General features: G+C 47.8%; 2 protein-coding genes and 1 pseudogene across 3 annotated transcripts; 1 reads left to right on the top strand and 2 right to left on the bottom strand.

Moving 5' to 3' along the window:
- Positions 1-1,370: 1,370 nt before the first annotated feature.
- On the bottom strand, positions 1,371-12,755 carry MRPS11 (mitochondrial ribosomal protein S11). The gene is made up of 6 exons (XM_001503182.5): positions 12,616-12,755; positions 12,374-12,493; positions 6,144-6,242; positions 3,798-3,927; positions 2,469-2,534; positions 1,371-1,744 (listed from the first exon to the last, which is right to left on the bottom strand). The coding sequence occupies exons 1-6, from the start codon at positions 12,678-12,680 to the stop codon at positions 1,637-1,639; spliced, it is 588 nt and encodes a 195-aa protein (XP_001503232.1). The 5' UTR covers positions 12,681-12,755; the 3' UTR covers positions 1,371-1,636.
- On the top strand, positions 12,752-23,726 carry MRPL46 (mitochondrial ribosomal protein L46). 2 transcript variants are annotated; one of them, XM_001916648.5, is made up of 4 exons: positions 12,752-13,294; positions 14,600-14,789; positions 15,537-15,710; positions 22,059-23,726. In XM_001916648.5, the coding sequence occupies exons 1-4, from the start codon at positions 13,067-13,069 to the stop codon at positions 22,307-22,309; spliced, it is 843 nt and encodes a 280-aa protein (XP_001916683.1). In that variant the 5' UTR covers positions 12,752-13,066; the 3' UTR covers positions 22,310-23,726. The 2 variants fall into 2 exon arrangements, 1 of the variants encoding a protein (XP_001916683.1); XR_011438624.1 differs by having other exon boundaries at positions 13,006-13,294; positions 15,537-15,872; positions 21,031-23,726.
- Positions 16,159-17,524, bottom strand: LOC102148958 (tudor domain-containing protein 3 pseudogene; annotated as a pseudogene).
- Positions 23,727-25,393: the final 1,667 nt, after the last annotated feature.

A 25,393-nucleotide genomic window follows, 5' to 3' on the forward strand; every position in this document is an offset into this window, starting at 1 on the left:
CCAGCTTCTGGAACTTTCCACCCCTGCCCCTGCAGGCAGGAGGCGGTGCCGGCTTCCTGCTCATGCTAGTCCTTGAATGCTCCAGCATCTCTTCACTCCCTCATCCCTGCCTACAGCTCTGTAAAGAACCTTCATTAAACTGCTTTCTCAAACCTTTAAACCATCTGTTTCTTGTTCAGGCCCTGACTGATAGACTGTCTCATGGTTCCAGGCCCTCTGTCTACCCGAATAAAGGCCAAACTACAGCAAATCACAGAGCAGTTCTTGACAGCCCCGTGTTTTTTACGCATCGTGTTTACATGTAGTTTTGTGGTCAGAATGTAACTCTTTCCGGCAGTGGTTAACACCAGAAGCCTCCAGCTGGGTTTGTCACTGGTCGCAAGTTAACCCTCACAGGTCCTGCTAAGGATGGGAAAGGCAGGGGGGAGATAATTTTCCTTTAAATTCACATCCAGGGCATGGTCTTCCCCCTTCTCCGACCCTGGGTCACACAGCCGCTTTGCTATGTAGGAGGGCATTTGGGGGTTAACCACGTGGGGTTCAGGCGGATCCAAGCTCAGCTGGCTGGGCAGACGCGGACCCCAGAGCCCTCCCCTCGGTGGTGGGAGGTGCGGTGCTGTTGTGTATACGTGCCCCTCCTCCTGATCTCCTGGCGGTGCTCACATCCTTGGCCCTTTGTCCAGGAGGAAGGGTCTCTCAAGCCCTCACCTGTGGTTTCCGTGTAGCATCCAGGGACCCCAGGGCCTTGACTAATGAGCAGTTGGTCAGGCCTGGGGGCCCAAGCTGAGCCCCCTGGTGTCAGCACCACCTGGGCTCCATGCCACTTGCTTTCCTGCACTTCCGGATTTGGGCTCTGCTCCCGCCCATCCCTCCCTCCACCCTGTTTTCTAGAGAATCCTGTTTTCTACCTCTACCCTCCCCGCTTTAGGGCCACTCAGTGTTGGGTGTTGAGAGTGCGGAAGCCCACAGAGCATGTAAAAGATGATACTACTGGGGGGAATCTCTGATTGTCCACTCTGAGAGAATGCCAACTGCGGACAACCCTCCCTCACTGTTAGGGCTAACTTCAAATATGCCCGCTGACAGTGAAATTATCAGGATACTCCAGACGGAGGAGGCGGCAAGCAGCTCTCAATCGGGGGCCAAATTACAAGCTAGTAACAAAAGCTGCTACATGAGCTCTGGAAACCTTGGATAAGGGGCTAAAAAGGAAATATCTGAAACCAAAGAGGGAAGCATCTGGTAAAAGGCAGCTCACACTGACGTTTTACCCTGCCATCCAGGGTCTCCCCTCAAGTCAGTCTCTCTTTCAGGGGAAGCAGGGATTACTGTTTGCAACTCTGGAAGCAAAAACCTCATAAACTACTAGAGATGGTCGAGATGTTTTTATTTTGCAGAGCAGAGGCAGCATTTACTGGCTGGAGCCTGAGCCACAGCTGCCCTGGGGCTCCCCTTGTGTCCCAGAGAGGCGCGGCTTCACTTCAGTGCACAGCGACCTCCAGCCCAAGGCAGGAGCAGAGGCGACCACGTAAGGGGGCAACCTCTCCCCTCCTGCCTGTGATCTCTGACAGCGTGATCCACGAGGTCCGGCCAGAGGTGTGACCTGAGGTTGGGTGCAGTGCAGGCTTCTTTCCCCTCACAGCCTCCGAGCCTTCCGAGGGCGGCAGCCATTGTGTGGGATGGGGGTGTTGTCTGTGATGGAGATCACTTCCAGGCCCCCCATGGTCAGTCCCTTGATGGCAGACTGGAAGGAGCAGAAGGAACAGGAGAATGGCATGCTCCCAGAAACGAAGCCCCAGCACGTCCTGACAGGGCTCGGGGTGGGGTGGGGAGGGAGGAGAGTGGGGAGGCTCTCTGGCTTGGAGACCTCCCATCCCAACACTATTCTCACAAAAGTCTCCCAACCAAACCCCTTCACCAAGTCCTCAGTGCTGTCCACTTCTCTAGTTGCACCTGCCACCTCCCCCCTTGAGCTTTACGATCTAACAACAAAGACTACTTGTCAGCCTCAACACACCTTGCGCCTTACATTTTGTAGTTTCCTCTGCCTGGAGCGTCCCTCTCCCGCTATACCTGGCTAACGCCTCATCATTTCTGAAAAGTCAGTAGAGATGTCATCTCTTTGGGGAAGCTTTCCTGATCACACCAGTGGACTCCCAGCACCCTGGGCACAAGCTTTCCCACTGCCCTCACTAGTGGGCACTGATAGCCCCCAGGGACCACCTTTCTCTTCCCAGTGCCTGGCACACAGCAGGCACTCAGTCAGTGTCCGATGAGTTAAACTAAGTGACCTGGGCTTGTTCTGGGCAACTTAGTAGATCAGAACAACAGAAAGAAACTTTAAGCCATCATGGAAATCCACTACAGGGCCTCCCGCTCTCCTGACTCTGCACTCAAGCCCCACCTCTCACACTAACTAAAGCAGCGAGCACACGTGGTGGAGACTCACGGGACTCACGGACACTTACCAAGCGCCCTGGCCCCAGGCCTTTCACCACAACTCGGATGTGGGTCACGCCCTTCCCGGCAGCTTTCTGGAGAGAAGCAGAGGGTGGTTAGTGCTCTGGAGAGAGAACTGCTCCAACTGGCCTCGTACTCCCAGCGGGGGCAACAGGGCGACGAGCTCCAGGGAGAGGCACCTGCAGAGGTGACCAGGCGGAGCACAGGGAAGGAAGCACAGGACAGACGGCTGCAGTGCAGGACAGACAGCAGCAGAGAGCATGGAACCTGTCAGGTCACAGGTTTACAGTCAACTGGGATGCCTTTTAGCTCAGGACAGCACTGCCACCTAATGGAGATTTCTAATCTCGCTCAGATTCGCCTCAGGTGGGTAAAGGCAGAATTTCAGGCCATGAGGAGGTCCCCAGACTGCAAGGCTGAGCCTAAACACCCACTTAAAAAGTGTTACCATATCACTTTAAACTTTTAGGTATAGTTAAATCTTTCTTTCTGGATTATAAAGGCAGTTCACTATAGAAAGTCTGGAAAACACAGAGAGGTCATGTTGACCCACCATGCAGAAGCCACTGTTAACGCTGACGTATTTCTTTTGAGTGTCTATAATCTGTCCACTGGTGGACATTTAGCACAGTTTGATGATCATTAACACACAGCAATCAATATTTTGGGGCCCTGAGCTATGTTTGAAGGTCAGGGCTTTCCTTCAGGAAATGCTCTGGATGGCAGTGTGACCCTCGGTGAGGCCTGTGCTACTGCGGACAGCGCACAGGCTTTGTCCCACGCCAGCCTGGGGTCAGGTCAGGGGATGGAACTGGCTGCACGGCTCCAAGCGAGCCGTATGCTCTGATCTCGACTGGCTCTTCAAAACGTGGGCAGTACCAGGGTCTCCTGAGGGTCCAGGACAATAAATGTAAATGTCTGGCATGGAGCAGACGCTCGATAAACACACCCTGAGCAGTCCACTGCCAGTTCACTGCTAGAAAGGCCCGCAACAGTTCACTCAAACCGCTGTTGCACGGGAGACCTCACCATAGCTCCCCTTCTCCAAGCCGACATACCACCAACCCCGGCCCCTCGCCTGATCTGTAAACTGAGCCTTCAGCACCTGCTCTTACTGCGTCTGGAGTGAACAGCAAGTGTGTCACTTCTACTGAAACTGAGAGAAGGAGAAAAGAGAAGCCTTTTCACCAGACCCATTCGCACCACCTCAGTGTTAGCGTCTGCCAAGAGCTGGCAAATACCCAACTGCTTCTGAGCAGCTAGTTCAAGAACTCCCCCCAGGGATGAGCCACACAGCAGGTGGAGCACGCAGCAGAGGGAGCAGAGAACACACTTACCGCCGCGGCGGCTATGCCTGCCGTTTGGGCTGCAATGCCCGTGCCCTTCTTGGCGTTCCGGAAGCCCTCTGTGCCACAGGAGGCACGGGCAAGCGGCTGGTTCGCGGCAGACATGACCTGGATCTGCGTGCTGGGAAGGCAGGGGTGGCACAGAGGATATGAGGACCGACCAGGGAAACGACGGACAGTGCTAACCATGCCCCCACAAGCCTGAATCAGACAGACACCCAGCTGCTTGCACTTAGGGTTAATCGGATGCATGTGTTTTGAACTCGATAGGAGGCATCAGGAAGGGTCAGAATTATCCTGTAAGCCTCATTGAAAACGGACAAGTCACATAAACTAAAGAGAGCTAGCTCTGTTACAGACTGAACGTCTCTGCCCCCTCAAAATGCATGTTGAAATCCTAACTCCTAACGTGATGGTGTTTGGAGTTGGGGCCTTTAGGAGAGATTAGGTCATGAGGGTGGAGCCCTTGTGATGGGATTAGTGCCCTTATGAAAGGGACACGGAGAGCTCCCTCGGCCCTCCCACCATGTGAGGACACTGAGGAGCTCTCATCAGAACCCGCCTGTGCTGGCTCTCTGATCTGGGCCTTCCGCCTCCACAATGGTGAGAAAGAAGCATCTGCTGTTTAAGCCACGCCGTTTGCGGTACTCTGTTACAGCAGCCTGAGCTACAGCATAAGAGAGGCTTCATGATCTGAGGGGGGCTGGGTGTCACCCAGAAGAAGGGGGCACGTTTGCCTCCTGGGTCTTCCCTGTAGCTGCTGCTTAAATTAGATTTGATGTCCTTGTTTGGCTTTTTTTCCTAAGAAGTTAGATGTTTCACATCAGGTAATTTTTAAAAAAACTTTAAGGAAAGTTTCAAATATACACAAAAGTGAACAGAACAGTATTGAACCACCATGGACCCATCACTCAGCCTCAACAATTATTAACTCATATCCAATTCAGTTTCACCTACAGACCCTGTTTCTACTCCCTTCTTTCCCAACTAACGGATTATTTTGAAGCAAATCCCAGACCCACCATTTCACCTGTAAATAGTTCAGCGTATATCTCTAAAAGATAAGGACTCTTCAAAAAAGCCCCACAAAACATTATCATACCTCAAAAAAGTTAGCAATATTACCATATTGGATAATTTTAATGCTTATGATACTCTATTCTATGACCAAAAAAATTTTTTTAAATAAGTGAAACTTTTTCTAATCATCTCTAACGTTAACAAGTTAAATTAAAATGAAGGATGACTTCAAGAAATCCTTAGACGTGTTTTCCATCTCCCCTGGGGTCATCATCGTCCCGTCTTCTGGTCTGAAGAGCTCTGCAGCATTGACAGTGAAGGGGGTGCTGGCGGAGGGTTATGAAGAGACCTCCTGGGGTGGTCAGCCCTGGGGCGGGCCATCTGTTGTTGGCCTGGCTATGGCTATGATTAGGGCTTCTTGGGTTTTCTCTACTGAACAGACAGCCAAGAGAATTGCTTGTCCTGAGACAACCTCAGCAGAGATCTACAGAGCAGGCCATAGACACTTAACAAAACAAACAGAGGGCTAACCTCTGTCCTCATTACCCTGAGAAGGGAAGAAAAAGAAATCCAGCTGCTCTCATTTGAGCTTATCAGATGGATGCAGAAACGAATCCTAGGGCATCTCACCTGTGCCCCACGCTCTATCCATGACGACCAACAGTCTCTTGTATTGTTCTCTAAATCGTGGGGGTTGGCCTGCAAAACTGTCACTAACATCAGCAAGGCTTCTGCTGCCAACACACAGTTGGGAGCTCCCCTGGCACCCGTGTGTGAGCCACATAGCACGCTAGTCTTGTCACAGAAATCACCATTCACGTTTAGCCCCACAAGGCTGGAGGTCAGTGCACTGTGGCCCAAGGTGAGTACTTCAAAGGGACAAGACTTACTTGGAGGTTTACATTTTGGTTAGTTTGTTAATAAATCAAATATCCTGAAATCATCTCTCTCACCTTATTTATATATCACCCATCCCCTATCCCCCAGGACTCAGTAACACTTAATAGATGCCATCATGGAGGGACCTTCTGCCCCTAAATACGCTCTCTCCAACGACTGAACAGACCAGGAAATACTATTCCGAAGGAAAGCAAAGAAATCTTATCACTATGATAGGCCCAACTCAATAAACTTGATAAAGACAGAGGTGGTTTCCCGAAACAAGGAGGGAGCCCGGGGGACCTCTGCATGAGCTGTCACGCAAAACGCAGCACCTGACTTGCACCCCCAGCCGGGCGCCCAGAGCCAGCCTTGGCTCGCCCTCTGCGCCAAGGGGAAGGCGCCCACCCTGGCCCGCCAGGCCTCCCTCCCACTTACTTGTTGTAGGATGCTTTAATGTGTGCGATCGGGATCTCCTCGAATCTCTTTCCTGCCCACCTCAGAGAGCTCTCCTGTCCTGGAATTGGAGGGTAAATGCTGCAATTAGAAGAAACATTTTACATAAAATTTGCTGGTTTTTTTTTAAAATAAAAAAGGAAACACATCACACGGTTTTAAAAAAATCGAACCGCACAGATGAACTCATACTTAAGAGCAGCAGCCCTCCCCTGGGCCTGCCCCCGAGGCCCCCAGTCCTTCTGGTGCTCCCGCTTGTAGCCACAAACAGGGTGCTCAAGCGGCCGTTTCTCGAGTTGCTGACTGTAGACACACCTAGTGACTTTCGACTAGGAGACGAAAATTTAATCCACAGTCCCCAGCTTCCCCATCCCTTCTAGTATAACCAGATCACTGTTTTCAATCTTCTATAGGCTGCTCTTTCTGCAATTTAAAAAATAAAGGCATTTCTTGTTTTCTTGTTTCATCACACACAAATGATATCTTGACTCTCTAGAAAAAAAGACAAAATAGGGGCTGGCTCCGAGACCTAGTGGTTAAGTTCAGCACGGTCTGCTTCAGTGGCCCAGGTTTGTGGTTTTGGATCCTGGGTGCAGACCTACACCACTCATCAGCCATGCTGTGGTGGTGACCCACATATATATATATATATATATATATATATATATATATATATATATATATATATGAAAGAAGAAGATTGGCACAGATGTCAGCTCAGGGCTAATCTTCCTCAAGCAAAAAAAGAGGAGAATTGGCAACAGATGCTGGCTCAGGGTGAATCTTCCTCAGCAAAAAAAAAAAAAAAAAAAAAAAGACAAAATAATTTTAATAATACTTAAAAAAAAAAATCAGAATAGCAGCCAGCAAACTTTTTCTGTCAAAGGCCAGAGAGTAAATATTTTAGGCTTTGCTGGTCATGAAGTTTCTGTTGCAGCTACTTAACTTTGCCACTGTAATACAAAAACAGCCACAGACAACAGTAAATTAATGGGTGTGACTATGTTCCAGTTTGTCAACCCCTATCCCAGACCACGGGTTCTCCATACTGGCCGAACAGCAGAACCACGGGATTCTGATGTGTAAGCTCCACCCCGAATTCTGGATGGGACGCGAGAATCTATTTCTAAGGTACTCCAGGGGAATCAGATGTGAACCAGGGTTGAGAACACCGGCCTAGACATGGTGTTGAGTTCAAGCTCTTTCACTGTCTCAGCCCAGCCTGTTCTCTGGCTGCCTCTAGGTCAGTACTCTTCATTTTCAGGTGGAGAAGCCGAGGGACAAATAGGGGGACAGGGTTCGCAAGGGAAGTCGGGCCTTGGACCCAGGAGACCTGCCTCAGTTCGGAGTTGGCTCACCAAGCCGTGCTTTCTTTAACTCAAATACACACGACTGTCGCTCAGCAATTGAGAAGCCAGTGACCGTGCTGTTGTGCCCTGCCCACACACACAGATCAGATCCGGGCTGGACCCCCCACAGCCTCCTGAGACACAGGATTCTTGTTCAGAAAATACACTATTATCTGAGCACCGTCCTCCCCAGCCCTACCTGCTTTCCTAGAGATATTTTTATTTTTTTTTTGAAAGATTTTATTTTTTTCCTTTTTCTCCCCAAAGCCCCCGGTACATAGTTGTATATTCTTCGTTGTGGGTCCTTCTAGCTGTGGCATGTGGGATGCTGCCTCAGTGTGGCTCGATGAGCAGTGCCATGTCTGTGCCCAGGATTCGAACCAATGAAACACTGGGCTGCCTGCAGCGGATGCACAAACTTAACCACTTGGCCACGGGGCCAGCCCCAAGATATTTTTAAAAAACAAAACAATAACAGTAGTATTCAAGCATTAGTGTATTCCTTCCTGCTGGGCCCGATCTTAGAGGGTTCACTCCCTCCACAGCGGCCAGCTGAGCAGCCTGCACACTGAGACAGAAAACGGACGAGGCTTCGAGATGACGTTAATGTTTAAGCATTATCATTTCCCCATTGATTATTTCCCCTATTGACTTGGGGGTCAAAAAACTTAAGACTGCTCAAGTCTGAACGTACCCGTGTAATGCTTTTATGTGCAGCAAGGTTTTCAACCAGGAAGGATTTGGAGCCTGAACCATTTAATTGAAGGTACGGACAAGATCAGTCCTTTAAACCTCCAGGTGCAATGTACACACGGACAAGTGGCTCACCCCAAGAAGCCCAGAAAAAGGAAGGAAAGTTTTCTGGCCCTGGTCTGCTGCCCCTTCACGCCCATCCTCAGACAGGGAAACGCAGCGAGGGGCCAGCACACACGCCGTCTCTTCTGAATGGCCCAGGAGGACTGGAAACAGTGCTGAGGGTCTAAGAAGCAGGCTGACTTCTGCCGTGAGCACTTCAGGCAGGAGTTCGCTGATCCCCGAACAAACCAACACAAACTGACCCTGACTCCAGTGGCAGATGCCGGAATGTGGGCTGGGTAAGCTGTGGCTCTACTCCCAAAGAGGGAGGGCCCTGCCTCTCGGTCTTCAACCCATTTTCTAATTGTGGCTAACAACATTTTTTAAAATGCAAATAAGTGTAGAGAAACGCAAAGATTATAGCTCCTGGCTCACTACTCCCGTCATCGGTACATGTGTAATTTCAGCAAGATCTTTCCAACCCCATGGCTTCTGTTTCTTGACCTCCTTTTCCCCACTGATCCCGTGTCCTCTATCCTACCCTGGCTACTTGCTCCTGTGGTCAAACCTACCCTTGTCATCACCACACCTGCAACTCCATCATGACCGTGGTTTCCACCACCACTCAGGCCACCAGCTCCTGGCACAACCCCCCGCTCCCTCCAACCCTCTCACTCAAGGAACCCTTCAATCCCCGATCCTACCACCTGTTCACTTTCCCTCACACCCGTCATGCCCTCCCTTCCCCCTTGACCTGCAGTGAATCCCATGACCAATCCTTATGACTACTCCCTTGCATACACCCTCATTTCTCTGCCCCCTCTTACTTCACTGACCTCTCCTGGCAAACCCTGAACCCTGGTTAAATCCATCTCTCCAGCCACTCCGAGCCTGTGCATGCATCTGCACAGCTGGCTAGAGAAAAACACAGCAATGTCAACTGCTCTCTCTACGTACCTTGGTTTCTCAGCCTCAGCACTAGTGACACTTTGGACAAGACAGTTCTTTGTTGTGGAGGGCTGTCCTGCACACTGTGGGGTGTTTAGCGCATCCCTGGCCTCTCCCCACTAGATAGTGTCTTTGAAGCTGTGACAACCAAAAATGTCTTCCGACATTGCTAAAAGTCCCCTTGGAGCTAGAAACTGCCCCCGGTTGAGAACCACTGCTTTATTTTAATGACTTCTAACATCAAGTGGGCCCTCAGCATGGCCTGGCAATCATACAGCATATCTCCAGTTCAATTATCCTTCCACTCTCCTGGACGACTATTTTATATCTTCTTTTGTCTCCTCCAACCTCCAACTCCTTCCTGCTTCCTCACTGCCAGCTGATGACCTTCAAGAAATAGAAGCAATCAGCGTCTTCCAGCTCCCACTGTCAAACATCTGTGCCCGCAATCTTTGCCTTCTCTCCTGTTATGATGCTCCACTTGTGTGTTGGCCTCTCAAGGGCATCATGCTGGCGATGCTCCTGCCCCCACATCATCCTTCTTGTCCCTCTCTGCTGCATCAGTCCCATCAGCAAAACATACTATCATTTCCCCAACTGAGAAACGAAAACCTCTTGATCCCAAAGCCTCCTTGAGTTACTGCCCAGTTCTCTATCCCCCCTCATGGCAGAACCCACTTAAAGAACGACTATGCTCGCTGTCTCTCCCTGCCTTCTTCTATTCTCTTTGAACCCATTCTAATCAGACTTTAGCCCTGTCACTCCACCAAAGATGCTCTAGTCAAGGTGACCAACCAACCCACAATGTTAAATCCAATGAGCATTTCTGTCATCAGTATATGGACCTATCATATCGCAGTATCTGACACAGCTGATTTCTCTGCCCTTGAATCACACTAAAAAAAAGAAAGAAACTCTCTAGGGGGCTGGCCTGGTGGCGCAGAGGTTAAGTGCACACGTTCCGCTTTGGCAGCCTGGGGTTCGCTGGGTTTGGATCCTGCGTGTGGACATGGTACCACTTGGCAAGCCTGCTGTGGCAGGCATCCCAAATATAAAGTAGAGGAAGATGGGCATGGATGTTAGCTTAGGGCCAGTCTTCCTCTGCAAAAAGAAGAGGATTGGCAGCAGATGTTAGCTCAGGGCTAATCTTCCTCAAAAAAAAAAAAAACAAAAACCCAAAAAACAAAAAAAACCCCCCAAACTCTCCAGGTTTTCTTACTACCTCTCTGGAGGTTCCTTCTTCATCTCTTTTCCTGATTCTTCCTCACCTCCCAAATTACTAAATGTCAGAGGGCTCCAGGGTTCAGTCTGGGACCTCTTCTCCTCTTTATCTACACTTACTCTCTTGATGATCTTGCACAGTCTCATGGTTTTAAAAATCCTCTATATGACAAGCCTTCCAAATGCATATCCGTAGCCCAGATCTGTCCCCTGAGCTCCATTTCTAACAGCCCACATTTGTACCTCTGTTTGGATGTTAATCAAGCATCTCAAACTTAACCACCCAAACCCAAACTCCCACAGTCTGCCCCGTCTTAAGAAATGATTTCCATCTTTCCAGCTGCTTACGCCAAAATTTTAGAGGGTTCCTTCATTCCGCTCCTTTGTCACACTTGACATTAACAAATCCTATTGGTTCTACTTTCTAATTGTCTCACTCCAACAATTTACACTCCCCTTACAGCCATCAGCCTGATCCAAGCCACCATCACTTCTTGCCCAGATTACTTCAAAAATCATCTAACTGTTTAGAAGACTTCTCCCAGCTTCCATCCTTGCTTCCTTGTAGTTCGATATCAACACAGCAGCCAAAGGGACTTCTTAAAATGTAAGCAATGCCATTTCAACTCTCTATCCAGAATTCTCCAGTGGCGTCCTATCTCACTCAGAGTAAAAGCTGAAGTCCTCACGATGGCCTACAAGGCCACACAGGATGCAGTCCGTGTGCCTGCTGCAGCCCTCGCCCCCTCTCCTATTTTCACTCCTCACTCCACATAGCCTTCTTGCTATTCCTCACAAACACTAGACGCACCCTCACCGTCTGTCATACTCTCACATTTTACTTGTTTTCTATTTGTTATCCTCCATCCACTAGAACTTAAGATTCCGTGGAGGCAGGATTTTTGTGTGTTTATTCACTGATGTGTCCCCAGCACCTTGAACAGTGCCTGACATCGCTGAATGCCCACAGACTCTGGGCTTAAATTCCTTCAGCAGCTCCTCACTGCCTGCCACGGGGACCGTGTCAAAGCCCCGGGGTTACAGACAAGACCCTCAGCATTCTGATTCCTCCTTGACTCGCTGGCCTCAGCTGCCATCGCACATGCACTTTGACGCACCATGCTCTTTCATAGTGCACGCTTCTAGACTGTGAGCTGTGCCTGGAATGATCCCTTTCCTCTTGTCCGGTTGAACTCCCATCCAGTTCTGTCCTTTGCTCCACGTTATCTCCCGCAGTCTCGCCTGACTTCCTCAGGAGTGAGACGCTCATTCTTTCACACTTCCAAGCAACCAGGTCTTACCTCCAGGCTACTCTTGATCAGACTATGGTGCAAATGTTTGCATCTCTGTCTCCCCTGGTAGACCGTGAACTACTTGTGGGGCGGAACGACCCTTTGTATTTGCATTCCCAGCGCCTGGCATGGTGCCTGGCACCAAGCAGGTTCTCAGCAAATGTGCGTTCAATGGATGTGAAGCACGTCCACTCAGCACACAGAGGTGGTGGGACTGACAGAAAGGAAGACGCGGGGCCCTAGGGCTGAGCACAAAACCCACCCAGGACCTTAGACCAGCTCTAAAAAGTGCACAATAATTGTGCCATAGCGTAGATCCCTCGGCCCCGCTTTGTGTCCGAGGCCCGGGAAGGTTGTTAGTCTGCCTGATCTCCCTTTCAGACGGAAAAAAGGCTGACACCTCCCATACACCTCCGACGTTCACTCATTCACTCGTCAAACGGTCACCGAGCACCCTCTTTGTGCCAAGGCTCATCTCATGTGATCCGCTCAACCTCTCACGGCATCATCTCCATTTTTAGATGGCAAGTGACACAGCTGGCAATTCACAGGCTCTCTGACTCTGGAGGGTGGGCAGCCCCCCGAGGGCTGGACCAGGGGCCCTCACCTGAAGCTGCTGCCGCCCGAGGTCGGGGCTGCCGCCTTCTCAACTTCCGGCTTGGCCGCCGCGTCTTGCAGCTGCCAGGCGCCCGTGTGGATGGCGGGGGCCGGCGCCCCGGCCGCGACCCTGCGGGGAAGGAAAGCTCAATGAGGTCCTCGCGGCCACTGGCGTCCACGTGGCTCGTGCGACACGGGTAGGAGGGCCGTCCCGGGGGTGGCCGTGGGCTCGTAGGGGGTAATCACTCTTACCTGGTCGTCGGCGGCCAAATCCATGACCGCAGGAGCCAAGATCCCGCGTTTCTTACAACCTGCATGACTGGAATTGACCCCAGTCGGCTCCCGTCCGCGGCGTCCGCGGAGCCGGCTTAGCTGGGGCGGCGCCAGTACCACTAGCGCTTGGGTGGGAGGGTGCAGAGGAAAAGTCACCTGGTTCCTCTCCATAAGCCCCATTAAAATTTTTTATTCCCATTTAAGTGCTCTATAATAACTATCGTTGCGAGCGTCCACTGAGAATTTCCCCCCTTTTCCCTAATCTTCTCACATGAGATCTCCGCTCACCCCTCCATGTTGGAGTGGTTTGTTCTAGTAGTACCGGGGACTGAGGACTTTCCTTCAGGCCGCTCCCGCGCTGCCTTGTGGGAATTTGGGATTAGCCCAGGAGCCCGCTGGGAGCCGCGGTACATTGTGGGAGGGCGGAAAGATGGCGGCGCCCGTGAGGAGGGCTCTGTTAGGGGCGGCGAGGGACTGGCGGCGGTTCGACGGGCTCTGGGCCGGTAGCCTGGGTTCTCGCAACCTGGCTCTTGCGGCCGCACCCTCGAGCAGCGGGTCTCCATGGCGCCTGTTGGGCGCGATGTGCCTGCAGCGGCCACCGCTGGTCTCAAAGCCGCTGACCCCGTTGCAGGAAGAGATGGCGGCTCTGCTACAGCAGGTAGGTTTGAGGTGCGGGTCGCGGCTTCAAGGTGCGGTTGGGGAGCAATAGAGGCACGTGGACCTGGGTTTATCCCGACTCCGGGACTAGTTAATTTGTGTGACCTTGGGCAAGTTGGCCCACCTCTCTGAACTTCAGTCTACTTACCTGCAAAACGGTACCTACGTTGGTGGGTTGGTTTGGTACGTAGTAGGCGTTTAATAAGAGACAGTTTGTTTTCATTGGCCTTCTTTCTTGTCACCTTAAGCAGCTCTTTGGAGATGCTCTCCTTTTTCATTCAACACACTAGGGATGCGGTGGTGAACTAGACGGACTCCGTTCCTATCGCAGGTAGTTGAGTTTGGAGAAAGTCTTTGTGTGACGAGTGTTAGAAGGCCGTGGGCACATCTGTAAGGTGCCTGTGATAAAGTCTGTTTGTGTCAGGGGCAAGTGAGGAAACGGGCAAAAACTGGGTGTAGTGTCTGTGAGGGTCTTAAATCCCCAAAGACAGTTTCTCCAGAATCTGCGATATTTTTGTCTGAACTGCTGAGAGCTATAAACTTCACTTCCTGCCTTTTTACTTGGTTTATTCATTTACTCTGCAAATATTTTATTAATCACTTTACAGATAATCATTTCGCACCTACTTTGTACAGAGACTGTGCTAAGCGCTAGGGGAGCGGGGATGAGTCAGACAGACCCAGGTCTCGTTCTCGAGTGCTTCAGTCTAGTGGAGGGGTGCCAGCCAATAACCAAATAATCACATGACTATACACGAATTGCAGATTCCGGTTGTTATAGAGGAAAACACAGGGTACTGTGAGAGGGTTTAGCAGGGACATCTAATTTGATTTTATGGGAGGTGTCAAGGAGTATCTCTCTGAGAAAGAGATAAATTGAGATGTGAAGGAAGAGTAGGAATCTCCCAGGAGAAGAATGTGAGGGAAAACATTCTAGGAAAAACGAACAGCAACTGTAAACTCCCTGAGGCAGGAAAGCCCACGGTGAGTGAGATTCTGTTCCCAAAGTGACATGACAAGCGTGTAAAAGGGCACGCAGTGCCTGTCCCGTCCTCTGTTCTTTGTAGTGGGCTTGAGCTCCAGTCACATTCTAAGATTTTGGCAAATGTAACTCAAGCCCAAAGTGCAGGTGACCTTTTTTCTTTCCCTTTTTTCTCTGTGGTGTTTTGGTTGTATATCTGTTTATGTTCAGCGGTAAACTTCTGAGTCTGTCAAGTGTGCTATATCTGTGTTTTATTCTGCCCGTTTTTTTGTCCTTATAATTTTCCCAGATTGGGGTAGATTTTTGCCCTTTTAATATTCCCAGATCGAGATCGAGAGAAGCCTGTATTCAGACCATGAGCTCCGTGCTTTGAGTGAAGCCCAGCAACTAGCAAAGAGGAAGGCTGACCTGTATGATGAAGAAGATGGTGAACGGAATATCCTGCTGGTGCAGGACTTGGAAGATGTGTGGGAGCAGAAATTCCTACAGTTCAAACCTGGAGCTCGCATAACAGGTTGTGGGCATTTCAGGCCAGCAAGAAGGAAGGGAAAGCGGGGTATTCTGGTTCCCAGACAAGGGACAGCTGCTTAGCCCCTGCTTCACGTTTTCAGTAACAAATAATTTCAAATAACAAAACTGCTTTCAGGTGGGAGAAAAGTAAATTCATCTCCCTGTTCCTCACATTTACTCATACAAGTTTTAAGACGCCTGTGTTATTTTTGAGTGGGAGGTAAGGGGCTTGGCATAGCCTCCTCTCTCAGTTAAACTTTATGAATGTTATATGAGTTTAACTCCTAATTGAGACTGAGAGTGGGGGAGATTAAGCCTTTCCCACTAGCATCCCTCTTAAAGCTGGGGGTTGAATTTTCTTATCCTTATGTCACAGATGAAGACTGAAGAACAGAGAAAGTGGGGGCTAGTTAAGTCAGTAATAGTGTCAAAACCGATGAAGTAGCAGTGTTTGAGTTAGTATGGATATTGCTTCTTTTCCAAAGGCTCAAAGTGCTTTCTTTCTGTTTTGCCCCTCAAAGGAGATCAGCTTTGCCTTTCCTCTTCTTACATTTTAGTTTCCTCAAGGTTGTGAGACTCCACCCTGAAAGAGGTTGGAGGTAGAGAGATGAGCCAGGGTCGTCCGTGGATTCTGAGTGCTTTGAGGGCATGCGTTGTTGCTCTGCCTTAGAGGAGGACTGTAGAACTCCCCTCCCCTTGGTTCTGGCAGCTCACAGTCGTCTTGTCCCCTCTGACCCCGTTTCCTCCATAGAAGCTGATAAAAAGAATGACCGAACCTCACTGCTCCGGAAGCTGGACAGGAACCTTGTCCTGTTGGTCAAAGAAAAGCTCGGAGATCAGGATGTTTGGCTGCTGCCCCAGGCAGAGTGGCAGCCTGGGGAGAGCCTGCGGGGAACAGCGGAGCGAACCCTCGCCATGCTCTCAGGTGAGTTCTCTGCCTCCCTCTTAACCCCACAAGACTTGCTTCCGTCTCAGCCGGAAGATTTATGGGCTGACTGTGAGGACAGCTTTAGGAGTAGGAGGTGGAGAGGTTAATGGACACTTTGATATTTGTAAGCATTTCAGCTAGAAAAAAATCTTCGATCAGGTGAAAGTCTATCCTTGTCCCACTGAGATTTTTAAACTTTATTTCTTTTTTATTATTTATTTATTTACTATAATAGCATGTTTTATTGATGGCAGAAAGAAAATTCTTTCACTTATAAAAAAGATATTTGCTTTGTTTAACTCTATTTTTTCCCATTCTTTGTGTGGGTTAAATTTTTTTCCTCCTAAAATCTGCTTTTTTGTTCTCCAAATAATATCCACCATGGCAGCATCTTATTCTGAAGGGAAAGTAGGTGTGTCAACAGGTTTTGACCAGGAGGCTTCAGTCAACGACTCCTTTCTTTGCAAAGACTCTTCTCAGATGAGTTCCGAGCCCGGGGTGTTTGGTAAACTGCTGGGTTGGCTCAGCGGATTGTCTTGGCCGGCCATCACCTCCTTTCTGGAACTCAAGCGTTCGGTCGTAGGCACCTTCTTCCTCCCATGCCTCTGTTTGAATGGGCCTGATGTTGCTTAGTTGTGCTTCTTCAGAGTTTCCATAATCAGTGAATTTAACAACTGCTGTCATGCCTGGAGAATGGAGAGCTTCAGCTTCTGCTTAGTAAAACTTGTCGGCTTCCCAGTGAATGCAAACATTTCTTCTCCAGGTTTCCACAGTTTTGCCTGCTCCCTGGGAATAGATAATTCTAGTACTTTTTCTGGTTTAATTGGTCTGGATCTTCTTCTGGGCCCACTATTCTCCTCACAGGATGTAGCTGTGATGGGCCCTGCTGGCTTAGGAGGTCCTACTCGCCTTTGCCTCAGGGGCATTCCTGTCTGTCCGTTTCGAAGACCAGTGAGACTGTTAGTTCAGATAGGATTCTGGAAGTCTGTATTTAGATTAAAATGCTTTTCAATTCTTACATCATTGAAAGCTTCATTATTGAGATTTACTGTCATAAAAATGATCAGGGTTTGCTGTTTGGTTTTCTTTTTTCCCACGTATATTTGGTTATTATAATCTATGGATTCTTGAGGAAGCGGATTTTCTTTTGTCTCTGCATAGGATGGACCTTTTCCTGATCTGCTTTACGTAGAGTGATCCCTTTTTTTTAAAAGCACCGTCATTGTTCTGAGAACTTAAAGGGTATGAAGTATCTTTACTTCTGTCCTATCTAGAATATGGTCTGTCACACTTGGTTCTTTCTTTAGCCCATACTTTGTTTCTAGGTAATCCACTGCTTTCTAAAATTGACTGTGAATTTTGGGTGTCCCTTTGAAAATGAAGAGGTTTTTTATTTCTTGACTGTCTGGTATCATTACGAAGAAGATACCCTGGTTCATTATTATCTTTGACTCCATTTTGCTCAGTATTTGATACTCTGTTTAATGAAGCTAATGAAGCTGCTCTGGCTGTGATTTAGGTTCCGCCCCAGGGCCCCGCGCGGTGGCAGCTGATGGAAAAGCACCCAGACTTTGTGTGAAAGAAGCTTGTTTGCTTATCTTAAGACATTGGCCTCAGGGGCAAGCATCCAATTCAGGATGCGTCTTGGGACCTACGGAAATACCCTCCAGGATGGTGCCAGCCCTGCACTCACCCTCTCCCCACTGGGAGTTTTAAATTTAGTGCGTTCAGAGTCAGTGCTCCTCCCGTCCTCCCAGCCCGCTTCTCTTCCTGTCCTCCAGCCTTGCTTACTGACACCGCCACTTACCCATTCACCCGAGAAACCTCAGAGTCATCCTTGACCTCATTCTGACATCCACAAGTTCTCGAGTCCTACCTGGCCTGTTCTAAATATTCCTCTCGTTATTCCACACCTTAGCTCTGACCCCTTTCACATCTCACTAGACCAGCGTTTCTCAACCTTGGCACAATTGACATTTGGGGCCGGATAATTCTTTTTGGGGGCTGTTCTGTGTGTTGTAGGATGTTAGCAGGGTCTCTGGCTTCTACCCACTGGATGCCAGTAGCACTAACCCATCCCCACTCGCCCTAGTGTGACAATCAAAAATGTCTCTAGACATTGCCAAATTTTACTTGAGGAGTGAAATCACGGTAGTGGAGAACCACTCGAGCGGACTCTTGAAGTAGATGCCAAATAAGTTCCCCTGTGCTTTCGTCTCATATCCTTCGGCGCGGCCAGAATGAGCTTTCAAAAACGCAAATCCCTTGTACTTCTCTGCCTACAATTCTTGGAAAGCTTCCCATGAAAGTTCAGACTTTTAGGCATGGCCTATAAATCCTTTATGCTCCGGTCCTGAGCTTGTCAGTCTTCCGTCTTGCTGCTTATAAGTGTATGTTTTAAGTTCTAACCTGGCGCACCTTTTGCATTCCTTGAATCGTGGTCTTTCACGCAGCTCTGTTTTGAGGTGTGCTGGTCCCTGACTGGAATGCTTTCTCCTCCGTGTGTGCCTGCTCAGCTTTTAAGACTCAGCTCGTACATTATACCTCTGTGGTGGAACCTTCTCCAAGCCTCTAGGTAGAGCAAGGCTCCCTCTAGGCTCCCATAGCACTGTGCGTGCCTTACTCAGTTTATGCGAGAGACATCTCCTCTGTGCCGACCGTTTGCTGGGCACTCTCCAGGCAGTGGGGTCACAGTGATGAAGAGGACACTCCCCCTGCTCCCCGGGAGCTTTAGCTCCAGTGGAGAACACGCTCTTTCACTTACCCCACTGCTCTGTAATTGTTTGTTAGCACAGTTCTCTCCCCAGCCAGAATTCTGGCTCCTTGAAGGCGCACACAGTATCTACTCCTCTCCATCACCCCAGCTTTCAGCAAAGGACCTGGCACATAGTAGGCACTTGCTGAATGTTGATTTGGTAGTCTCAGTGCAGAGCCACTTTTACTGGCCCCACTACCAGCATAAGCACCTGCTAACGAAACGTCAGCAGCCTGTGCGTGTCCCCTTGATCCTTTCCCATGAGGGGCCTGCGCAGCCTGCAGGAGAGGTAGCGAGACAGAATGGAATGGGTGGGGACTTCTGCTCTCCTGGTTTCCTCAGCCGTCACGTAGGAGTTGGCAGCTGGATGTCTGCCCAGGATCCTGTGTTCAGTTGCTCAGCTTCCCTCATGTCAAACATTCCTGAGTGATGCTTGTCAGCTCCACCTCCTGCATACCTGTGGAAGGGGCACCACTTGGCACTACACTTTCCTCCTGTAACATTCTCATTGTCGTAAATAAATGCGAAAGGAAATATATAAAAGATAAATTGTTTCATAAGTACGTATAAAATGTTGATTTGTTGCAAATTTATTAAAATGGCAAATAACATAAAATAATGACAATGGCAAAGAGAAAGTCAAGCAATATAAAAGTATACATATAAAAAAGTCAAAGTCCATTCATTTCCTCCTGGTTAGCGCCACACTTCCCCAGTATTTCTGCAAGATGGAATTCCCAGAGGTGGAATTAAAGGGCAAGGACAGGCACATTTAAGTTTTTGATAGGTGCTGCCCCTTTGTCCTGTAGAATGTATGTAACATTTGACATTTTCAGGAGTGTGCACAGGGGGGTCTATTTGTCTGCACCTCACCAACATATGAAATAGTCTCTCTTTCGCTTTTGCCTATCCAGTCAGTATAAAATGACTCGTTTGTGTTAACATTTTCCTGATTGCTAGTGAGATTAGCCATCTTCTCTTATGTTTATTGGCTGTTTGTATTTCTTCTTCCCTGAACTGCCTAGTCAGATTCTTTGCTCAATGAACTGTTTCTTTTTTTTTCTTGATTTGATTATTATTATTATTTTTTTTAAGATTGGCACCTGAGCTAACATCTGTTGCCGTTCTTCTTTTTTTTTTCTTTCTTCTTCTTCTTCCCAGAGCATCCCCCCCAGTATATAGTTGGATATTCTAGTTGTGGGTCCTTCTGCTTCTGCTATGGGGGACGCCGCCTCACTGTGGCCTGATGAGCGGTACTAGGTCCGTGCCCAGGATCTGAACCAGGGAAACCCTGGGCTGCGGAAGTGGAGCACGTGAACTTAACCACTTGGCCGTGGGGCTGGCCCCTGATTATATTTTTTAATCCAGTTTTTCCAGATTATGGAAAAGTAATACATATTCATTGAATTAAGTGGAAAATTCAGAAAAGTATGAGGACACGTATAATAACTGTTTATCTGCTAATATAATTCCGCTCACAGATACACATTGCTGACATTTTGTGTTGTAGGTGAGCCCACATGATACATGAATTCCTCATCTAATGCTCGTCATGGTATTGTTTTCTGATATTGAGAAAGCAATTCATTGTATATGGTGAGAAAGTTATCAGTGTCTAGTAAATGTAGTATAGGATAAGAAGTAATTTTCCCTTCTTAGAGGCAACCATCATTAGCAGTTTCTTGTGGATCCTTTTGGAAATGGCAACCATGTGTGTATTTAATCTGTTTCTTTTTTCCACATGGTGGGAGCATATATATTACGGTTGCATACCTTCCTGTCTTCTCTTATATACTTTTAAGCGTCTCTGTACATCAGCACACAAACACATATCTTACACTTTTTTACACCAGCATGCTGTCTCATGGTGTGCATGTACTGCAGTTTGTTTAACCAGGCTGTGACTTTTACAAGTGAAGCCGCAGTGGACATCCTTGTACACTCATCTGGGCTCACGTGGGCAAATAAATATATTTGGGAGGATAAAGTTCTAGAGGCAGAGTTGCTGGATCAAAGGGTGTCTATAATTAAAATTGATAACTCTTGCCAAATAGAGCAGTTAACTAATTTACGCTCCCACGATAAGTGTGAGAGTACCCATTTCCCCCTTATTTTTGATAAGTGACATATAGCTCACAATTTTTGAACTTCAGTTATAATATGTTGTTGTTTTAATGTGTATTTCTTTTTTTTTTAAAGATTGGCACCTGAGCTAACATCTGTTGCCAGTCTTCTTTTTCTTTTCTTGTTCTTCTTCTCCCTAAAGTCCCACAGTAATGGTTGAATAGTCTAGTTGTGAGTGCCTCTGGATGTGCTCTGTGGGACGCGGCCTCAGCATGGCCTGATGACGGTGCCATGTCCACACCCAGGATCGGAACTGGCGAAATCTTGGGCTGCCAAAGTGGAGCACACAAACTTACCCACTGGGCCACAGGGCTGACCCCCTAACTTGTATTTCTTTAATTGTTAATAAGATTGAGCATCTTTTAGTTAGTTTATAGGTCATTGAATGTATCTTCATGTGAACTTCCTGTTCGTATGCTTGGTTCGTTTTTCTTTTAGATTTGTTGGTTTTTTCCTCATTGATTTTTAAGTACTTCTTATACCTTAAGATATTATTCATTTGTTGAATGTGTTGAAAATATTTTTCCTATTTTGTCCTTACATTTTTATGCTTCATTTTTCTTTGCAGACAGATTTGATTTTTGGGTAGATAAATATGTCTTTTCTTTGTTGGAGTTTTGAATTTTGTGTGTTGGTTAGGACTTCCTGTCTCAAAAATGACACAGAAAGTATCCCACATTTTTTTTTTTTTTCAGCAGTCGTGGTTTCTTTTTTGTTTAATGAAAACTTAAAAAATACAGAAAAATTTAGAAAATATTAAACATCCATGAAACTACCATCCAGAATAAAGAAACCTCTTAGGAAAATTTAAAATTTTTATTGTTAAATCTTTGATCTATATGGTATCACTTTTGATGTGAGGACTGAGGTAGGGATCCAGCTTCACTTTTCCTCTTTAGCTAGCCAGTTTTCTGAATGCTCTTTAGTAATTAATGCGTCATTTCCCCATCCTTTGAAATGCTGGGTAGGGGTTATTAACCCTCTGTTATAGATTACAGATATGATATTATCTATCTATCTGCCTTTGTCTTAACTTTGATTATGATGTTTCACCCTACAGAAGTTAAATTAGGTTCTTCTTTGGCTTTCGATGTGACAGTCCCTTTAAAAGGCAGATGAACTTTGCTTTACAGATACCGAGTGTCTTGGTCCTTCCTCAGCAGATGGGGCTGAGTCCAGAAGCTCCGCGCTCTGACTCCCAGGTGGTGATATTTGAACCGTATTGCTCCCTTCAGTCTAAATGCAGGAGTTTGGCGCATGGAGTGGACCCAGGGAGTTGGGAGCCCTGCGCCGGGAGCATTTTGATGGGAGGAGAGCAGGCCTTTCAGGAGTGACCCTTGTCCCCACTTCCGGGGATTGCTTTGACCTCTGGCTGGAAATGGCTCTCCCAGAGACTCCCGGTGAGTTTCGGAGTCAGAGTAAACAGGTGGGTGTATCCTCATCTTCCAATTCTGTCCCCCCCTCAGAAAACAACATGGAAGCCAAGTTCCTGGGAAATGCACCCTGTGGCCACTACAAGTTCAAGTTCCCCCAGGCAATGAGGACAGAGAGTATCCTTGGGGCCAAAGTATTCTTCTTCAAAGCACTGCTACTCACTGGAGACTTCTCCGAGGCTGGGAAGAAAGACCGCCATGTGTGGGTCAGCAAGGAGGAGCTGGGTGACTATTTGAAACCAAAATACCTGGCCCAGGTTAGGAGATTTCTCTTGGACCTCTGATGGACTGAGCTGCCTGTGGACAACGCTCGGACAGGTCTGCAACTGGGGCCTCAAGGACGTTTTGTGGTTCCCCCATCTTTGTAGGGAGTATCAAGCAGCAGACTACATTCTGAGAAATAAACGGGTTTGTCCTTGTGTATTCTCGGCTGATCGGCCCTTCGAGGACCACTGACTTCTCCTGGTGGGGAGAGAGCCGTCTCTCAGGGGGTCTTTCCCTTTCTTCCCAAGCTGATAATTGAGTATTGCATTACTTTATAGTGAATCAGCTGATTTCCTGGGTCCAGGAAGAAAAAACAGAAGAAAATCAGTCAAGCTTCTAAAAGCCTGGAGTTTTGTGAAAGCTTCTATCCCTGTGGGGAAAAAATAGTTTTGTGTAGTTTCTTAGCCGTTTTCTGTTTTCTTTTCCCTCCCTTCCTACTTCATATGAAAGTATGTCAGTTTAACCTAGGAAATAATTATTCCTCCTTTTTTTTCCTTTCTTCTTTCATTCATTCTTCCTTTTTTTTTTAAGGCATTTTATATTTAAACAGAATTTAATCCTGTCTTATCTGTTTTGAAACAGTCATGTGAAATAAGCAGGGTCAGCTTGTTGTCTCCGTTTTACAAACGGAGGAATCACGGCTGAGTGGCCCTCAGCTAAGAGTCTTCCTGTGCAGCACTGATGGTGCAGGAGAAGCCGATCTCTCGCCTCTGGGTTGGGGCTCTTGACCCCTCACTGTGTTGATTGGGTCACCACTCGTCCCAGTGCCTGGCACAGGGAAGGCACTCAACGAACATTTGCTCAGTGAGTGGAAGAAGCGAGGATCTCAGGCATGCCTCTGTCTGCCTAGAAGAGTGGCTCTAACCACAAGGCTGCGGTCCTGGATCCCATCAGACTCCCTGGTTTCCTCGCAGACAGCCTCCTGGGTTAAACAGATGGCCCTTTATGATACAAGCTTGCGAATGTCATATCATGATTTATAATATTTGATCTTCATCCTCATTCCTGGTACAGAGCTCCTAAAACCCTTGGAATTTCCTAAGTGTCGAGAGCAATTAAGGTGTGTTTTGTTATATTGATGAAGTGCCTTTTGGAAAGCCCCTTGGTGACCTAGGAATAGGGGCTGCAGCCTGGGGAGCCAACCCTGCCTACCCCCGACCTCTGGGGAGGGGAGAGGGGCTTGAGGTTGAAGCAGTTACCAGTGGCCAATGATGTAATCAATCATGCCGATGTAATGAAGCCTCCATAAAAACCCAAAGGACAGCATTCGAAGAGCTTCCGGGTTGGTGGACATGTGGAGATTTGGGGAGAATGGGGCGCTCGGAGAGGGTGTGGAAGCTCCTTGCCCTTTCCCCATACCTAGACCTACATATGTCTCTGTCTGCCTGTTCCTGAGTTATATCCTTGTATAATAAACTGGTATTCTGGTAAGTAAAATGTTTCTCTGAGTTCTTTGAGTCGCTCTAGCAAATTAATTGAACCCAAGGAGGGGGTCCCTGGAACCTCTGATTTATGGCCAGTTGGTTAGAAGCACAAATGATGACCCAGACTTGAGGGTTGGCATCTGAAATGGGGTGGGGAGTCTTGTAGGACTGAGCCCTTAACCTGTGGGATATGATGCTTTTTCCAGGCAGATAGTGTCAGTATTGAGTTGAATTGTAGGACACCCAACTGGGGTCTGAGAATTGCTTGGTGTAGGGGAAAAACCCACACTCTGGAATTGGGACCAGAATCTTAATGACCTGTCATAAGATGGTTTATTTTGTTACAGAGTTGTCTCTTTCATAGGAAATAGCATATATACAATTGGTAAATAGAGAAGTGGTGTCAGGGCAACCCAAAATTAGGTTAGTTCCTGTAAGGTTTTCCCCAGAACATTAATATTTTGAAGTGCTCAGGGACAGAATTGAATACCTTAAGAAAAAAGCCAAAAATTTTGTAGAAGTGGCTTCCTTTATTACAAGTGGTGGCTAGTTTAGTAGCTCCAAGAATCACTACCAGCCTTTCTACTGCGTTAGGCTGTGTGGGGAAATTGAGTAGAAAGGAAGATGCTGTGCCTATGCCAGCCTTCTGTTTGTTTTACAAAATTGATGACGAAGGTCTTGTCCTGGGTCACATTTTTTATTTTGATGTAACTGGTCTCTGCTAGGACCTTGATCTCAAAGGACCCACATCTCAGGAAGATGCATGAGCCCCAGGATTGAAGGCTGCAAGGGACCAGTGCACATGCCAGTGGGAGTTTAACTCCAGGAGCATCATCTTTGGGCTTGGTTCTATTTTGTGCTGTGGCTACAACATTCTGTGGTTTTCAGTGGTCTGCTCCAACCCCTCTTTCCCAGAAGCTTTGTAAGTTTTTGGAGTGTGATTTTGCAGAATGTAAGTTTTTTTGGCTTTCTAGTAGAAATGATTATACATGCTGAATGCCAGTCTGAGTCTTCCCTTGGCTGCCACATGTGACCGAAAACTTGTTTCTAGTCTATCCTTTGAGAGAAGATTGCCAGAGAACAAAGTAAGAGGTAATGTTCTCTGTGTTTTAGGGGATGGGAGCCTTCAAAGAAAGCAGTGGGAGGAGGAAAGAGTAACGTGTGTGATGTGGGGGTCAGGAGTTACAGTTTGAGGTGTGTTTATGCACCCTAAGAAGAGAAATGCCCGTGTGTGTGTGTAAAACATGTAAAACACCCTAAGAAGAGAAATGCCCGTGTGTGTGTGTGTGTGTGTGTGTGTAACATGTAAAACACCACCCAGCTCACCAGTAAGCTCCTGCAAATGTTTAGTCCCCTCTTGGTCCTTGCCATCCCAAGTGATTTCCAGTCACTCGTTTTTCAACATTGCCGGTACTACGGAGAAAATGCTACCACTCTTAGAAACTTGTTTTCCTGGTAACTTAGCCTCAAGAGTTAACCTCCTGCTCAGCCTTTCCTGCACCTGGTCTGTGCTTCCACACTTAGCATTTTATAGGACCATGACTTGTTTGTTAGTCTGGGTCCTATACCTAACTGAACTTCCGCATCCTAGGACAGAGCCTGCCTTCATGGCCATACTCAAAAAATGTTTAAGTCAGTCAGTTTCTTTCCCCATGAGCACTGAAGTTGGGAATCAGGAAA

The sequence above is a fragment of the Equus caballus genome, chromosome 1, assembly GCF_041296265.1.
Source record: "Equus caballus isolate H_3958 breed thoroughbred chromosome 1, TB-T2T, whole genome shotgun sequence".
Lineage (NCBI taxonomy): Eukaryota > Metazoa > Chordata > Mammalia > Perissodactyla > Equidae > Equus > Equus caballus.

Excerpts from the sequence above, each read along its gene's own strand:
- MRPS11 (XM_001503182.5), bottom strand. The coding sequence starts at position 12,680 with ATGCAGGTTGTAAGAAACGCGGGATCTTGGCTCCTGCGGTCATGGATT. Across the intron at positions 12,494-12,615 it reads ATTTGGCCGCCGACGACCAG|GGTCGCGGCCGGGGCGCCGG; the intron begins GTAAGAGTGATT and ends CCTTCCCCGCAG. Across the intron at positions 6,243-12,373 it reads TCGGGCGGCAGCAGCTTCAG|CATTTACCCTCCAATTCCAG; the intron begins GTGAGGGCCCCT and ends TTCTAATTGCAG.
- MRPL46 (XM_001916648.5), top strand. The coding sequence starts at position 13,067 with ATGGCGGCGCCCGTGAGGAGGGCTCTGTTAGGGGCGGCGAGGGACTGG. Across the intron at positions 14,790-15,536 it reads ACCTGGAGCTCGCATAACAG|AAGCTGATAAAAAGAATGAC; the intron begins GTTGTGGGCATT and ends TTTCCTCCATAG. Across the intron at positions 15,711-22,058 it reads AACCCTCGCCATGCTCTCAG|AAAACAACATGGAAGCCAAG; the intron begins GTGAGTTCTCTG and ends TCCCCCCCTCAG.